The 18,336-nt window shown below is 35.4% G+C and overlaps 1 protein-coding gene across 1 annotated transcript in view; it reads right to left on the reverse strand.

Annotated features, from left to right (window-relative positions):
- Positions 1-18,336, reverse strand: part of sick (sickie) — a gene marked incomplete at its 3' end in the record, with an annotated part of 277,888 nt that overhangs the window by 192,177 nt on the left and 67,375 nt on the right. The window contains exons 2-4 of the mRNA XM_088240015.1: positions 18,193-18,275; positions 3,024-3,141; positions 986-2,917 (exon numbers count right to left, since the gene is read on the reverse strand). Coding sequence (XP_088096141.1) covers positions 986-2,917; positions 3,024-3,141; positions 18,193-18,275 — 2,133 coding nt within the window. The remainder of the gene's footprint in view (positions 1-985; positions 2,918-3,023; positions 3,142-18,192; positions 18,276-18,336) is intronic.

Consider the following 18,336-nt stretch of genomic DNA (forward strand, 5'->3'; position numbering starts at 1 on the left):
AAGATAATAATAGAACAGACGCAGCAAACTCCGGTGACAACTACTGTCGTCAAGCGGAGGCGGTACGGTTGGCTAGGCCATATACTGCGGATGCCCCCTGAGAGCCTTAACCATGCCTTATGCTGCCTACTTTACAAGGCATCAGGTTCTCGACGTCCTGGACGTCCACATCTGACAGTTCGCCGCAGTTTATGTCAGAACTTTGGAACAGAACCTGACTTGGGATGACGTAAAGGATTTGGCGGCCGACAGAGATGCATGGAGGCTCTTTGTGGATACTATATGCTCGATGACATGTCCTTATGGTTTTTTATGGTCTTTTTAGGAGCCAGGACCACCCAAAAACCCTTGAAGAGGCCTAATCTGGCGTCTTAGGACTATGGTATTCAAATATGATAACTATTTTGGGATAAAGCAAAACGCGCCGAGATATTTTTTTCTGATATTCTACAGAAAAAAATCGATATTAATTCAGTTTTGGGAAGGAAAAACGGAAATACGAAACTTTTTAGTAAGGCGTAATCAGTCCGACGTGCAGTCGTATTTTTCGCACAGTATTAGGAGAGACATCTGCAAGAGAGTCTCCGACTCACGGACCAAAGGTCTGTGGTTCAAATCCCACTCTACCCCAACTCGATTGCCATTTTCTAATAGTGAGTTATTTACAACTCGTTGAAAATGGCCCTCAAAAAATGAAATATTTGGATAAATCATAAGAACTCAAATATTTCTTTTTTTACAAAAAAAAGAGTGACAGAAAATTTCATATAACTACGCTTTCGTCGCATATTCTTTTTAAGTATGAGCAAGACCGATAGGAAGACCCCCGGTCTTTAAGACGGTTCAGGAGTGTAGAGAGTGCTTTCGCTTTTGCGATTCAGAATAAAACGTACATATATATTGAAGTAAAATTAAGACGTCTATTTTCAAAACACGCTATCTCCATATGCATATGCAGCAAAAATATGAATGGTAAATTACTGACCTTTCGTCGAATTGCGGCATTCCAGGACCAGGTTGGTACGCGTGCATTCTTCTCGCGTACAGAGATGCCCCTCCCTCAGACAGGTACCCGTCCATCATATCGCCAGCCCTGGTCCTCACCCTCTCCCTCTCCCTCTCGGCCTCCGCGTTGCCGAGTCTCCTCATGCAGTCCCCGTCAGACATGTACCCTGCGGCGATGTCAACGTCGCAGTACTCCGAGCTGGCGTATCCGCCGTATTGGCCGTTCCTGAAGTTCATGTTCACGTTTTCTCTGCCGAAGTTGGCTTTGACGGTGTTGGCATGATGGGGAAAATTACCCTGAGCTCCGTTTTTGTTCACTGGACCCGACCTTGCAGGAAGAGTGAGGTGGCTGTTGTAACCTCTGAGCAAAGGACGCATGGGCAAAACATTCATAGACGGATTATCTTCGTCTCCCAAAGAATTGTCTCTTCCGTGGTTCGGGCTATTGCAAGCGGCCCTTCCACGGTTCACGTTTCTATCCATCGCTTCTTTTGCCATTGCCCTCTCTCTATTCATTTTATTTTCCATTTTTTCATCGTCATCACTAAAGACAGCTTTATTTTTTGTGTCACGTTTCTCCGACTTTTTTTCTGGAATAGAGTCAGTTATGAATTGAGCGGATGTGTCGATTTTTCTGTTCGGAATCACAGGGTTATGTCTTATCTTAGACATTTCTGAGCCGGACTCACTCGAAGGTCTGTATATAACACTACCGTCGCTCGAATTGGAGTGAGGTCCTGTGGAAGCACTGTGAGTTGAGTTTGAATTGGAACTCTCAGACATTTGAGATGATATGGCGGGGTTAATTGTAACAGATGCTGCTGTATTATTGTCAGAATGAGAATTTGGCATCGGTGAAACTATCAGTGTTTGCTTTTGGCAATTTTCTTTGGTGAGACTCGAAAGTTCTCTATTAAAGGGCAAAGGAGTTGTTGAATTTGTGGAATTCGTCATAAGAGTTGAATTGCTATGACTAGGGCTCATCTGGGATCCATTGTTTACCGACTTTCCCAATGCTATCGCCGCTTTTTCGTCTTTTGGTATTTTAGAAGTCCCTTTAACAGCAGCTGTTGGTTTTGGTATACCAGTATTATTTGGTACTTGTGCAGGTACATTTGGATTTGCAAAAGAGCTATTTGAGTTGGAATTAGGTAGTCCATTGACTGTAGGACACGTTTTTGAAACTTGCATACCCGAAGCACTTTTAGGTTCACTGGAAGGTTGGCTTTTTAGTGAATTCGTATCACCTGGATTTTGTGATTTAATATCATTGCATAGTTTCATTTGACTTCCAGATAACCTAGATATTTTAGTGTCCTGCGATTTCATTGAGATTTTGGAGTTTTTAACGTCTTCGATAAGAACCATTTTGTTATTAGAATTAGGTTTTGGTGGAGCTATTTTCGATTCTTTTTCTTTGACTTGAAGTTTAGGGCTATTTTTGGAAGACTTTTCAGATTTTTGAGGTTTACTAAGAGTACCATCTTTCTGAGGTTTTGAAGTAACTAATTTAGATTTAAGATTTTTACCAGAAACCTTTTGGTTATCTTTAGCTAATGATACGTCTGTTTGTTGTGATTGTTTACCAATTGTATTCTGTCCTTTGATATATTGGGCTGAATTCAAATTGTGAGATTCATTCAGGCTTAGACTAGAATCAGATCTCTCGCTTTTGGCTGATGAGAATCCACTAGAAGAGCTGGTTCTTTTTGATATGACTGAGTTATTTTTGTGTCTATCACTCGAAGACTTGTCTTTGAAGAGTTTTAGCTTATCTAACATGGAGTGCTTTGTTGGGGCATTTTGGTTCTGATGGGGAGGAGGAGTTGGCACTGGAGATACGGGTTGTGTAGAGTACGGACTTGAAGGGATCTTACTTCCTGGAGCTAATAGTGAAGAATTGGGCCGAGACCTGAAAAAGGAATCATTGTAAATAAAACATTTAAAACAGTAAAGTTGTGCAACAAAAATCAAAGTGAATTGAATTGTGTCACGTAAAATAATTATTATTTCCTTACCCGTGAGTATTCTGGTGGACAATTCCATGTAGGTTGTTGGGTCTAGTATTACTCCCAGGACTACTAGATCTACTGGAACTAGCGGATACAGCAGATCCTTTTATTGTACCATTGCTTCCTGTAAACAAAATAAACATGAGTCACTTGTTGATGATCTTGAGCAGCTAGATCGATTTTGAAATATGGAGAATTGGAATGATTCAGATTTACAAATCATTATATGGTGCCGAATGCTGGGTTATGACCAAAAGAGATGAAAACATGGTATCAGTATTTGAAAGAAAAATATTAAGAAAGATATTTGGTGCTGTCAACCAAAACGGAGTGTGTTTAATCGTGAATTAAAGGCACTGTATGGCGAACTTAACATTGACAATCCATAAAAATAAAAAGATTACATTGATTGGGCAATGTGCACAGAATAAATGATAATCGTACCCCGAAAAAGATTATTTATATCACTCCGGAAGGTAGACGAAGCAGAGGCAGACCAAAATCAAGATGGCTGGATAATGTGGAAAGTGACAAGTGAAAACAATTGGCCTGACGCACTGGAGAAGAGCCGCTGGATGCAGGAAAGAATGGAGATAGATTTTGGAGGACGCCAAGGCCCACAACGGGCTGTAGCGTCATTGATGACGATGATGAAATGATTCAGAAACAGGGAAAACAGAAAGTCGAAGATAAAAATTAGCGAAGAAATGAATAAACATGAACATCAAAGTGATCGACTGGATAATGCTTTTAGTGAGAAGTTATTTCAATGGTTTCTTAAAGGTGGATATCCAATGCAGTAAAGTTCAAACATAACCTGCGGAATCCAAGAATTGTAACAATTTAGGAACACATGTGTTATTATTGTTCCGCTGTGGATTTAGAATACTCCTGGCATCTGCAAGCTATTTCAGACGTTGAGGTCATTGTTCTTGAAACGCCACAAAGACCATTCATCAGATCTTTCTTGGACATTAAAGGTGAAAATGAGAATTTAGAGGTATTATTAAATAAACACAGCTTTTAAATGCACAGGGTTATAATTTGGCGGCCTCCGTGGTGTAGTGGTCAAGACGCTTGACTCACGCACGGAAGGTTCCGGGTTCGATTCCCGGTGAGAACTCAAAAATTAAAATGTGATTTTTCTCAAGCCTGGGCTCTGTGATGTAATTCACCACTGTAATTAGGCCTCCTGGCCTTTTGTGGTGCAAAAAAAATGTAAAAAATAAAAATATTTCATACATTGATCGCTTGATATACTCGAAGTATGATTGCATCGAATAAACTAATTTTGTTTGTTTGTCTCGGATTTTTGAAACCAATTTGATACCAGACTTCTAATAAGGGACCCATCTCATTTTTTTATACGCTTTTAAAAAAATATTTTGAGGTCGTCCAAATTTTCGTTGGGAGCAATTAATATTAACATATGACAACAGATCTATTGTCTTGTTAACCTTAATAATAAGTTAAGGAATGCTATTTTTGTTTACTTTTTTATATTATACTTTTTGTGCTGTTACATGTTCACTTAATTGCCATACTTACTAGTTCTTTGCTCAATGTATTATTATTGCGTTTTTTAAAATTATTTTTTATTATTAACTTTTTAAAATCATTCTTATGTTATTTAAATTCCATTTGGCGATGCGTTTTGAAGCTGCAACACTTTTTGTGGTGTTAGCTATCATATTTTTTCATATATTTTCTTGTATTTAAAAAATAAATTTATATATTATTGTTTGTATAAACATGTTTATTCTGATCTTTCCGGCTGTTAATTTTGATATGTTATTCATTGTTTTTATAAATGTGAATAATATTATTAAGTCAATATAAATATAATCTTCACCAACAAGCTACAAAAAGTGGCTTGGTGGGATTTTAGTTTTAGTAAAAATATAACAAGTGAAATTTTTTTAAATTGTAAAAATGTATAATTATGCTATTAAATCAAATAAATGAAATAATTATTTTTATCATATTATGTAAATGTTATCAACTATCAAATATCTAAATTTAGTAAATGGGGTCTAGAATTTCAACCGTCCATGCGCTCAGTAGCTGCGAGACTTGTTGTTATCTAACTTCTAATTTTATAAATTAGCTTTTTATTTCGTTTTTAAAATATCACTTAAACTCTAAACTTCATTGTCAAATAAAAAAATAAATTAAAAAATGTAAATAGGGGCTAGATTTCTTATTTTCCATGCGCTCTGTTGCTGCAAGACGTTCTGTTATCTAGCTCATATATATCATAATTGTAATACATCAAAATTGGAGACGTGGAACTAGAATCCCAACCGTCCATGCGCTCTGTAGCTGCAAGACGTGTTGGGATATTTATTTATTGTACAGCGCCCTTGAGGTGATTTTCACAAAAATGGCGCCATATAAATTATCCAAACATTGTTATTATTAACAGAGATGAAGAAAATTTTGAAGAAAGACATGTCTAAGCATCTACAGGGCTTATGACCTGTCACTGGCTGGTTTAAGTGGCTACTTTCTTTACACACAGTGTTACATTCATAATTGACTTGACGGAGGTTGGCAACGCCGCCGCTGCTGACACAAAAATAATTTATTACAAATACTAATTACGATCACTCATATACTCGTAATTAATTAAATATTTTATTTGTTTGGTCTCTCTTGCAAGATAGCGTATCTCTTTTTGCGTGTGTTAATTATCAAAATAATTGATATTTTTAATTACAGAGAAAGAATTTGTTATTGCATTATTAAGATAAGCAAACATTGTTGATCGACGTTTTCAATAACATTATGTGTCTTTTGTCCACAATTTATTGTTATTTAATCAGAAAGAATGTAATTGTATGATGATTCATGGAAGTAATGTGTAATCTTGCGACTTGTGTTATTTTGCGTGTAATCTTTGTCGTGTGTTCATTATTATTATTCCCTTCCACATCTAATGGTACATACAGCGAGAGGGGAGAGGAGAGAGGAGAGAGGAGAGAGGAGAGAGGAGAGAGGAGAGAGGAGAGAGGAGAGAGGAGAGAGGAGAGAGGAGAGAGGAGAGAGGAGAGAGGAGAGAGGAGAGAGGAGAGAGGAGAGAGGAGAGAGGAGAGAGGAGAGAGGAGAGAGGAGAGAGGAGAGAGGAGAGAGGAGAGAGGAGAGAGGAGAGAGGAGAGAGGAGAGAGGAGAGAGGAGAGAGGAGAGAGGAGAGAGGAGAGAGGAGAGAGGAGAGAGGAGAGAGGAGAGAGGAGAGAGGAGAGAGGAGAGAGGAGAGAGGAGAGAGGAGAGAGGAGAGAGGAGAGAGGAGAGAGGAGAGAGGAGAGAGGAGAGAGGAGAGAGGAGAGAGGAGAGAGGAGAGAGGAGAGAGGAGAGAGAGAGAGGAGAGAGGAGAGAGGAGAGAGGAGAGAGGAGAGAGGAGAGAGGAGAGAGGAGAGAGGAGAGAGGAGAGAGGAGAGAGGAGAGAGGAGAGAGGAGAGAGGAGAGAGGAGAGAGGAGAGAGGAGAGAGGAGAGAGGAGAGAGGAGAGAGGAGAGAGGAGAGAGGAGAGAGGAGAGAGGAGAGAGGAGAGAGGAGAGAGGAGAGAGGAGAGAGGAGAGAGGAGAGAGGAGAGAGGAGAGAGGAGAGAGGAGAGAGGAGAGAGGAGAGAGGAGAGAGGAGAGAGGAGAGAGGAGAGAGGAGAGAGGAGAGAGGAGAGAGGAGAGAGTATTTTCATTAATTTTTATATTTTTATACCGAAACATTATTGAAGGTTCATTGGCACACCAATCGCAGCGTATATTGATCATTTTTGTTACAAAAGGTAAGATGATCAGTCTTACGCTTCAGGTACCAGTCCAGAGACTATGAAATATTCTAGAGTGAAAACACCCATTTTTTTTTTTTTTTTGCACCACAACAGGCTCGAAAGCCAATTACAGTGGTGAATTACATCACAGAACACTCAGGCTTGAGAAAAATCACATTTTATTTTTTGTGTTCTCACCAGGAATCGAACCCGGAACCTTTCGTGTGTGAGTCAGGCGTCTTGACGACTACGCCGCGGAGGCCGCCAAGGTGATATGATTTAAATAAACATTTCGTATCAGCCCTGTCGGTAATCGAACCCGAGACCTCTCTTGCATGGTAAGCAGACGCGCTGACCATTACACCACGAGGCCGACATGTAAGTGACTTTGGAAAAATTGGTACTTTCGCGCTATCACTATGTAGATTAGGATAAGTTCCTCCATGACGTTCATTCGAATGAATTTAGTAATTGAATGTATTCGATTATTTGCTTCGAATGAATCATCTCTAGAAGAAACGTTAAACTTTTCTGTGTGGCATTTAGAGATAAGACATTTTTGCTGATACGAGTACAATTTATAAAAACAAAGAGTTTTATTTATAAGTGTCTATCGCAAGAGGCTAAATTAGCAGTTCATAATGGAGTTCTGGTACCAACCCTAATGTATGGAAGCGAAGCATGGAGTTGGAAAAAAAGGGACGAAAGTAGACTGAATGCTGTTGAAATGCGATCCCTCAGGCGAATGTGCGGAAAAACAATGTATGATAGGTGCCCTAATGTCGAAATTAGAGCAGAATGCAAGGCTGAGTTAAGCATTATCGACAAAATTAAGGAAGGTCTTTTTCGATGGTTCGGTCATGTGGAGCGAATGAATGATGAAAGAACGGCTAAAAAGATTTATGATGCGAATGTGTCTGGTTGTAGAAGTCGAGGAAGGCCGAGAAAGACATGGCATGATCAAGTACAACAAATTCTTGAAAGTGGTCATGTGAAAAGTCGGAATAATCGACGTGCGTGCATGAGAAGATGTATGAATGTGAAGGAAGCAAAGGAAGTGTGCCAGGACAGAGTGGTGTGGCGTTCTATCCTCTCTGCCTACCCCTCTGGGGAAATGGCGTGATGGTTAGTTAGTTAGTTAGTTTAAGAGTTTTATTTCAAGTTGTGACAGTTTAGCCGATCAAGGTTAGCACAAAGTTTGTTTTTATTTTGAGTTATGTCACTTAAATTTTTAAAATTAAAAAGGGATATATAAGACTCGAAAAAATATTAACATATTACAACAGAGATGAAGGACATTTAAAAGAAGGTTATATATAATTCTAGGCATCTACAGGACTAACGACCTGTCATTGGCTGGTTTAAGTGGCCACTTTACACACTGTGTAACATTCACCACTCTGTCCGTATTTGAACATCTATATTCCTTTAATTCTTCCATCTGTTGATGTTTTTGCGAACTCAAAATATTGTTGATAAATCCACCTGGTCCATGAAGAAGTATAAAAATTGAAAAAAATAAATTTCTGGTGATGCCTAGTATGAAGACGATAAAATTCAATCAGATGAATCTCACCCGCATTAATAAAGGTTTCAGCTCTTGAACTTTAAAAACATCAACAGATGGAAGAATTGAAGGAATATATTTATATATTTATTTATTTAACTTTTTGTACATAATGTTATTTGTACATTGGCAGGCTTATTGCCAAATGGCAATTTCTTCCAACCAACCAATAAAGTTATAGTTATATTTTTATAATTCAAGTTATATAATATATTCAATAGGAAATAAGGAATAAAAGCCTAAGATGTAAGTATAAAAATATTAATAAACGTATTTGTTTATAAATTACCTTAAATCAAAACTATTACTCAATGAGAAAAACGAAAAAAGAAGAAAGAGGAAAGGAGGAGAGATTAAGGAAGAGAAAGGAGATGTTTCTTCAGACGTGATTTAAACAGAGATAATGTAGTGACATATTTGATGGTGGATGGGAGATGATGAATATAGATGTTCAAATACGGGCAGAATGGTGAATGTTACACAGCGTGTAAAGTGGCCACTTAAACCAGCTAATGACAGGTCATACCTATAGAATTATATATTACCTTCTCCAAAATGTTCTTCATCTCTGTTGTAATATGTTAAAATTAACAGCTCCCAAGGGAGTTAAATCCAGCCGTTGTCTACAGGAATTTAGACGAACTCAAAATATTGTTTAAAAAAATATATTTAAGCATTACCTTGAAAAATTCTTGGTTTTGAAAATATTTTTTATCAAGCTCGCAAACAGTTTTTCGCTTTTTTATCAAACTGTCATTTTTTTAGTTGTGTCACTTTAGAAACGCATGTGCGATCTGTCCACTAGCACTGAGAACACACAACACAACTCATCTATTGAACTTTTGTCAACAACTAAAAAATGTAATCCTTTTCACAGGTAATTCTATTCTCCAAAGGATGCATACTAAATAAAACATTACGTAAGGACGAAATTATAATCTCTTCTGGCTTTATTCAATGTTGGACACGTTCAACACAATGAAATGAAAAAACACAGTATGACAACAGATTTTTACATTTTTAAACAATAGAGTCAGTGTCACCGATACAAAATTGAACAAAGCAATTATTGAACTACACTTTAACTACTGTAGTAGCATTTTATTTTTATCAAACAAAGAAAACATAGATAAACTAACCGTATTACAAATAAAGCCTTTAGAATCATTTTGAAAAAAACAGATACACGAGGGTAAAGTCGATGGTAAATGAAATGAAATTATAAACATATAAACAAAGAATATTTTACAACACAATGATATTTGTTCATAAAATTATAAACTCTGATAAAAAAAACAGAATTTTGGAAAAAAAATGTTCGGTACCAGCATGAACACGATCACAATACTAGAGAAAAGAACAAAATTAGACTTCCATTTAGGAAAAAGGCAAAGTCACAAAATTCAATTTTATTTAAAGCAATTAAAAAGTATTACGAAATAGAAAAAAATATTCATGAAGAAAAAAACATATCAAAATTTAAAATAATGGTCAAGACATATGTGATAAACAAATTATAAATTAAATATATTTGCAATGTTATTATAAGAACACACATAACAATATGTATGATATGTGTGCCCTACTTTAAGATTTAAATTTAAAAAAAAAAAAAAAATGATCTATGATGATAATATTATTAATATTTAATACATTAACTTTGTGGTAAAACATTTTACTAAATGTTATTAAATATTTGTACATAACCACTTACCGACTTTTTTATGTCACCGGTTTTGAGACGTACCCGTCTCTTTGTCAGGACACCAATTAAACCAACGCGCTAAACCCTCTATACACCTTCACTATAATTGTTGCATGAAATTTTAAAACCAACACGACATGCATTTAATAAGCACATGCACTGATTAGGACAAACATGCAAACCACCTACTCAATTTAAGTCATGACTTTATTTATTTACTATATTTTAGTATTGCTTTTAATAATAAATAACCATTTTAAATGACGCTGATTTTTTTTTTTTTTGCTGAAATATTAATTAAAACTCTTGAAAACTTAAACATACACAAAATACAGATGGTCCCTTCTGCCATCTGACCAAAACCCGAAATAAAAATACAGGAGTTCAAATCTTACATGCAAATAATAAAGCGTTGAATGTAAAAAACATGGAAATATTTCAAATTAGGAAAGCTTTAAAAAATAATGTTCCATTGATTAATAATCAAACAAACTTTCAATATAGTCCTTTATACGATGTTCCACTGTAATGGTCACCCTAATTACCCTATTAAGCTCACCCCTCTCCCATCCCTTGTACTTTTTTCAACTATTTTTTTATTTTTTTATTTTTTTATTTTTTATTTTTTTTTATTTTGTTTATTGGGGATATCAACAGTAATACATGTAACAAAAATACAACAAATAAAATATACAGAGAATAAAACCAATGACAGATATCCACAGAAATTTATTAAATACACGTATAATACATACTAGTGTGTTTGTCTGAGTGTAAGTGAGTGAGAGGGTGGGTGTTATGTTGGAATGAGGGTGGACATGTGTGTAAATATTGCACAAGTGTCAAGTGTCGAAAATATAAATATATTTAAAATATTAAGAATTAGAGATAAAATATAATAAAATAAATAAAATAAGATAAATAAGACTTTATTATTGAAACTAAGTATAAGACAAAAAAGTGTGTTTTAAGACGCGCATTTTAAATGTTATTCTTTTACAATCAAATGGATCAATAAGGGGAAAGTTCAAATTATATTCACTAACAAAACGTATAAGTTGAGAGTTCTGGGCATAGTTCTCAAACGACATAGAATATTTTCATAATTTAATCAGTGCATGTTTGTCCTAATCAGTGGATATGCTTATTAAAATGCATGTCGTGTTGGTTTGATATTTTTGTGCAACAACTATGGTGAAGGTGTATAGTGAGTTTTGCATGTTGGTTTAGTTGGTGTTCTGACAAAGAGACGGGTACGTCTCGATACCGGTAGACATAGAAAAGTCGGTAAGTGGTTACATACAAATATTTAATAACATTTAGTGAAAGATTATAATATTATTGTTGCGTTTTCATTCGCGGGGTGTCCGGTAGGACGAAGAAAACATTTCTTACTACTACCAGTTTACTGTACTACCCTCAAAGGCAGCTATTTGCAAAAGCCATAATTAAGATATGACGCTTTTTAGCATTAATCAACATTATACAAATTTTAAAAAATTTAAAAAATGTAAATAATTACAAATCAAAACAACTCTAATGTGTGGGAGCGAAGTATGGAATTGGAAAAATGATGACGAAAATAGTTTAAATGCTGTAGAAATACGATCCCTCAGGCGAATGTGTGGTAAAACGATGTATGATAGATGCAAAAATGTCGAGATCCGTAAACTGTGTAAGGCTGGCACAGGCATTATCGACGAATCAAGAAAGGGGTGCTGCTTTGGTTTGAGCCTGTAGAGCGAATGGACAGCGAAAGAACCTAGTGTAAGGCTGAGACAAGCATTATCGACAGAATCAAGAAAGGAGCTCTGCGGTGGTTTGCACATGTAGAACGAATGGACAGCGAAAGAACGGCTAAGAATATTTACAATGCAAATGTTGATGGATGCAGAAATAGACCGAAACCGAGAAAGACATGGCATGACCAAATCCAACAAATACTTAAAGATGGACATGTCAAAAGTCGGAATAATGAGAAGATTATTATGGAGAGGAAGCGAGATCTGTATGCAAAGATAGTGATGTGGCGTTCTATCCTCTCTGCCTACCCTTACGGGGAAACGGCGTGATGTTTTGTTGTTGTTATGAAAATATCCTATTGTTTCTAAGCAGCAATCCTGTATGTATTATATTTGCTCTGTTTTTTTGATAATAATAAAAATATTTTTAATTTGTATACACAAAAAAAATATATATCATAGAATTATATAATAAGTCTACTCGTATTCTATTAATTTCATATTAAGATTTAATATATGAAATTAAAAAATTAAGAAATTAAGAAATTTAAAATCGGGTTGTGGTCCTGTGGCTGGTGTCTCGGACTCACGGGACTGAAGGTCCGTGGTTCGAATCCCACTCTACCCCAACTTGAATCCATTTTCTAATAGTGAGTTATTTACAACTCGTTGAAAATGGCCCTCAATATTAAATATTTGGGTAAATCATAAGAACTCAAATATTTATTTTTTTACAAAAAAAATAAAAATAATTGTTTATTTTTACAGAAACAAACAGTCAACAATTTTATAATATTTTTTAAAAAAATACGGTTTAAAAACAGACCAGTGAAGTTACTAAATAAAAATCATACATATTACATTATGGTACAAAAAAAGGGTGTGTTTGTGCGTATTTGTATGAGAGTATGTGTAGAGGTGTGTTTTTGTGGGAGTAAGTGTTCAGGTGTGTGTTATTAAATAGCAAGTGGAAGCATATCGCAGCAGAAAGAATAAGTCTTAAGAAAAGAAAATATTTAAAAAATGGGTATCTTGTGTGAAAGTTATGTATAAAAAAAGTAATTGTTTTAAGAAACTCGCTTACGATGTTTTGCAGAAGACGCTCGGTTAGGTTATTGTATGACAGGACATACAAACGTGCATGTTGATTCACAGTATGTCTATACACGATTTACACGCGTGTGTTGGTGCATCGACAGGTTGAGAATTAAATTAATAAAAACGTGACCATTAAAGAAACAATAAAATGATTAAATATTCTGAACGGACTATTCGAAGGAAGATGCGAGGTGCAATCTTAACATAGGCGTTGTCTACGAGTACGGACTATATTTTGTAATATTTAAATGGACATTTTCGCATCGGATTTGAAAAGTAAAGTTTGTATAAATGTGCTTGATTTTAAAACAAAAAATATATGAAAGTATTTTTACTATATAAGAACTAATATGAGATTAGAACTGAATGATATTCGTAGGTGTTAGTCGATAAAATTTCACATCCATATATAATTTGCCTTATAGTACACTGCGACAGTGACTAGTGACTACCCAAAATCTACGAAAGCTACCCTTCGGATATTTTTTATCTGTTATGTTATCCATAGTGTTGAAACGGTGCTTTATCTGTTTAGTTTTTTTATTGTTTACTTTTTAGCATGACACTTAACAAATTCAAATTATTTTTGTAAATCTATTGGTATAAATTTAAGTTGCAAGAATCTTATTTGTCCATGCACTTGGTAGCTGCAAGACGATTAGTAATCTAGCTTCAGTAGGTAAATGTTATCAACTATCAAATTTCCAAATGAAGTAAATGGGGTCTAGAAATCCAACCGTCTATGTGCTCAGAAGCTGCAAGACTTGTTGTAATCTAACTTCTATTTTTATAAATTTGTTTTTTATAATTTTTTTTTTTAAATATTTAAAACTCTAAAGTTCATTGTCAAATAAAATAATTAAAAATGTAAACAGGGGCTAGATTTTTTATTGTCCATACGCTCTGCAGCTGCAAGACGTGCTGTAATCTAGCTCCTATATAATCATAATTGGAGACAAGGAACTATAATCCCAACCGTCTAGGCGCTCTGTAGCTGCAAGACGTGCTTGGATATTTATTTATTGTACAGCGCCCTTAAGGTGATTTTCACAAAAACGGCGCTATATAAATTATCCAAATATATATATATAATAAAAAATAAACGGGATTTCGGAAAAAAAACGCAAAATTTCAATTTGCTCAATTTTTTGTACCATCTTCTTTTAAAATACTCGCCATTTACGACGTTATATTGATGCCAATGCTTAATTCAATTTTCCATGTATTTTTCATGGGTCTGTAAAGGTATGGCCTTTAGCTCTTGCAGCGAATTATCTTTTATGGCATCAATCGTCTCAAAGCGCGTTCCTCCTAATAGCAATTTTAGTCTTAGGAAAGAAAAAAGTCAGACGGGGCCTGGTCTGGAGAATACGGTGCTTGGCTGATGAGATTAGTCGAATTTTTGGTCAAAAACTCCGAAACAATCACCGCTGTATGAGACGGCGTTTTATCGTGGTGTAAAATCGATGAATAGTCCTTCCACATTCCTCCAGTGGGGTAGTGACACGTTTCATACTATCCAAAACATCTCAATGATGAGATGCTCTATAACACAGTAAGCGCTCGGATTGGTACAGATCGATTTTTTGCTTTTTGACGATTTGTTTTGCCGATTTGATGTTTTCTTCGGTACTTGACGTTGCTGGACGTCCAGTATGTTTATCATCATCCAAGCATTCACGAACTTCTTTAAACCTCTTATACCATTCGTATGCCCATGTTTTCAACAAACACGATTCTCCAAAGGCATCATTCAACATTTCCAATGATTCGGCACAAGAAATTTCATTAGAAATACAAAATTTGAGTCACGCTCGCAGTTTCAATTTTTTATCAATTGTAAAAATCACCACACTGCAATTGTTTGACTCACTCAAACAGGCACTAAAAGAATACCGAGCATCCGATCACCGTTAAACCTTGAAAGATTGTCAAAAACAGTGCTGTTAACGTAGCTACAGCAAAATTGATGTAGCTCTAGCATTTCAAATTAGAAATTCCCGTTTATTTTTGATCATATGGTTATGTATGTTTTCAAGCATGTAATCATCATCATCAGTGGCGCTACAGCCCGTTGTGGGCCCTGGACTCCTCCAGAATCTGTCTCCATTCCTCCCTGCACTCTGCGGCTCTTCTTCAGTTCGTCAGACCAATTGCTCGAATATCACTTTCCACATTATCCAGCCATCTTAATTTTGTTCTGCCTCTGCTTCGTCCGCCTTCCGGAGTGGTATTACTAATCTTTTTCAGGGTACGGTTATCATTCATTATGTGAACGTGGCCCAACCATTGTAATCTTCTAATTTTTACGAATTGCGCAATGTTAGGTTTCGCCATACAGTGCCTCTAATTCACGATTAAACTATCTTCTCCAAACTCTGTTTTGGTTGACAGCACCAAATATCTTCCTTAATATTTTTCTTTCATTTACTAAACCATGTTTTCATTTCTTTTGGTCATAACACAGCATTTACGCATGTATCTTTGTTAAATTACCTCATAAAATTTAAATAAATAAACACAACAGTACATTTTTATTTGACTTTTGACAATTACCAAGACGATATACTCGTACTTAACTTTCGTCTGTATTTATCTACCGAGCGATTACAAAGCCGGTTATTTTAACGTCGCCATACATACACTCAGGAAGATAGTAAAACATAAGGAAACAATATAATGACTCAATTTATTTTTTCACGGTGGCAACATTTTTACGCCTAGGTACTTAATTGTTAATTGTTAATAGGGCAGAATCTAGCCACATTATCTGTGCATCTAGCCTTTCGTTTTCAAAACTGACAGTAATGTCAGAATTTAATTCTATTTAAAAATTGACTTATTTCTCTCTCATATTTGAAATAAGCTTTTAAGAAAGAAACTAGTCACCTCAGAACAATTAACGCAAATATTAAAATAAAATAAAAAATACTAATCAATATAATAACAATAAAATGAAACATATATTTTTGCTGTTACAATCTACTTTTATATATTGAGTTAATCGTAAAGCCCCAAATTTCCAAAAAAGAGACTAGCTCTTGTGCTTGGAGAGTGGCTTACACTAATATAGTTATTTCGTAATTTGAAGTTATATGATTTCGATTATACATGGAAAAAAATATATACAAAATGAATAGATAAACAGATAATAATACAGTCATACTAGATAACATAGTAAAGCTAAGGTATTCTCCATCCCTGTTGTAATTTGTTAATCTTAATGACTCCCGAGGGGGTGAAATCTAGACTTTTGTCTACGAACATTTGGACAAAATCAAATATTGTAATGAAACCAACTGGTCCAAGAAGAAGTTTAAAAATTGGAAAATTGTTTTCAGGCGTAGCCTAGTATGTGAAATAATTCAGTCAGATGAATCTCTTCACAACAATAAAGGTTTCAGCTCTTTAACTTCTTCGTCTTCGTCTTGTTACCAGTTCCCCAGAAGGCAATCATGTAACTCAATTTACTTTTGACATAGGCTTCGTACATCATAATTTTTTCCTTTCTCGGTATAAAATCTTTAATTTTGTAGAAGAGGCTATGTAGTGATGCCATTACTTTAGTGAGTCCGTCTAAGTGTTTTGTCCATTTTAATTGTCTGTCCATTGTGAGTCCTAGGTAAGTCACATATTCTAGTTCTTTAAGAGTTTCGTTGTTTATTTTTATGTTCATGTTATGGTGATTGTTGTAATTTGTTAATAGTAAAGCTGTTTTTTGAAAATACATAAACGCAAATAATTAATAAACTTTTCGAGGCACCCTCGCCAAACAAAGAGGTAAAATACTCGGCTTAAAGTAGCGGAAAATAAAAAAAAAATACTAAAAATATGATTTGCTGGAAGTGGCCAACAATGGTTTTCAGTCGGAATAGGAAATAAGGACATTAGTTCAAGGACGACAGGTAAATCATTGTCGTTTCCCTATCTGCACCTGGGCCGCGATTATGATGGGAAGCTAAGGACGTCAATTCTCCTGAACGATAACGAAGATACACTACCGATCCTCCCCTCAACTTAAAGTTTTGATGTAAGTACATCGGTTTGTTTAGACGAATCAAGTACCCCTCGATACACATTAAAATTTTATTCAACCGAACAATTATTTCAAACAACACAAACATATTTAATCTTTAATCCGAGTAATTTTTAAAAAAACATTTCGTTATCCAAGTGACTTGCTCTTCAAAGATTTCAGAGTACTGAATATTATTCAACAGTATATATTGAGAACGGTAGTGGTTACACACATAAATAGAGACATTTAAAGCATAGCATAACATAGCCTAAAATAAAAAATAAAATTAAAAAATAAATATAAAAAAATTAAAAAATCAATACATAAATCACTGAAATTACTTGGCTTCATTAACAGAATATCCTCTGATTTTACTCATGTCCGTACAATCAGAACTCTTTATTGCTCAACTGTTCGCCCTCTTCTAGAATATGCCTCCGTGGTCTGGTCTCCATTCTATGTCAATCGCATAAATCACATTGAATCAGTCCAACATCGCTTGCTTCGAAAAATAGCGTGGATGCTCTGACTAGAGAGAGATAATTATTATTATGCTGAAATAGAGTCAATGTTAAATAAAGCTAGTCTACAAAAACGTAGAACTAATATTGACTCCATATATATGTTCGGCATACTATTGAGATCCCAGATACCTAAGTTCAGTCTAAATTTGAAATGGCGTAATCTGCCGGTCTAAAAGTAATAGTTACATAAAACTTTTAAGTATACTTTTTAACAGAAATACCTTTAAATTGTGTTTTTGTTGTTCATGTTTTTTATTTTTTTATTATTGCGCGATTAAAAAAAACACTCGTTTTAAAATGGCAAAATCGTACGATTTCTTAATTTTGCGTTCGCTTTATCAGACTACCGCCTCTGTAAAGCTAGGGTTTCCTAGGACAGCGGTGCCCGTATTTTAACGGCCGTAGTGAACGGTGATGCAGTAGACAGCCGTCGTAAAGGTGATTAAAGAGTGGTTTCCTAGGAAAACGGTGTTAAATGGTGTTGATAACACCGTTTTCCTAGAAAACCACACTCTAGTCACCTTTACGACGGCTGTCCATTGCATCACCGTTCACTACGGCCGTTAAAATACGGGCACCGCTGTCCTAGGAAACCCTAGCTTTAGTAAAGCTTCGAGATATTACTTACATAAAGAAAGCTTCAGAACATGTATTTTGTAGCGACTTCTTGTCGGGTAGTGGTAAAATTCTTCATGGTAAATTTATTTCTCGATTTCGCATAAAATAAAATAAATAAATATATTTATGTATACTAACCAGGTGTGGGAGGGAGAGGTCTTGCCCTGCGGGGGAGCGGGATGGCAGTATTGGCTGCAGCTGCCACTGCTTTGTTCGCTTGTCTGTGGAAAAAATAAATAAAAAATATTTTAGAATACATTTATGAAACAGTGCTTTATGAGT

Source organism: Micrasema longulum, unplaced genomic scaffold, assembly GCF_059751315.1.
Source record: "Micrasema longulum isolate JH-2025_06_02 unplaced genomic scaffold, ASM5975131v1 h1tg002327l, whole genome shotgun sequence".
In the NCBI taxonomy this organism is placed as follows: Eukaryota; Metazoa; Arthropoda; class Insecta; order Trichoptera; family Brachycentridae; genus Micrasema; species Micrasema longulum.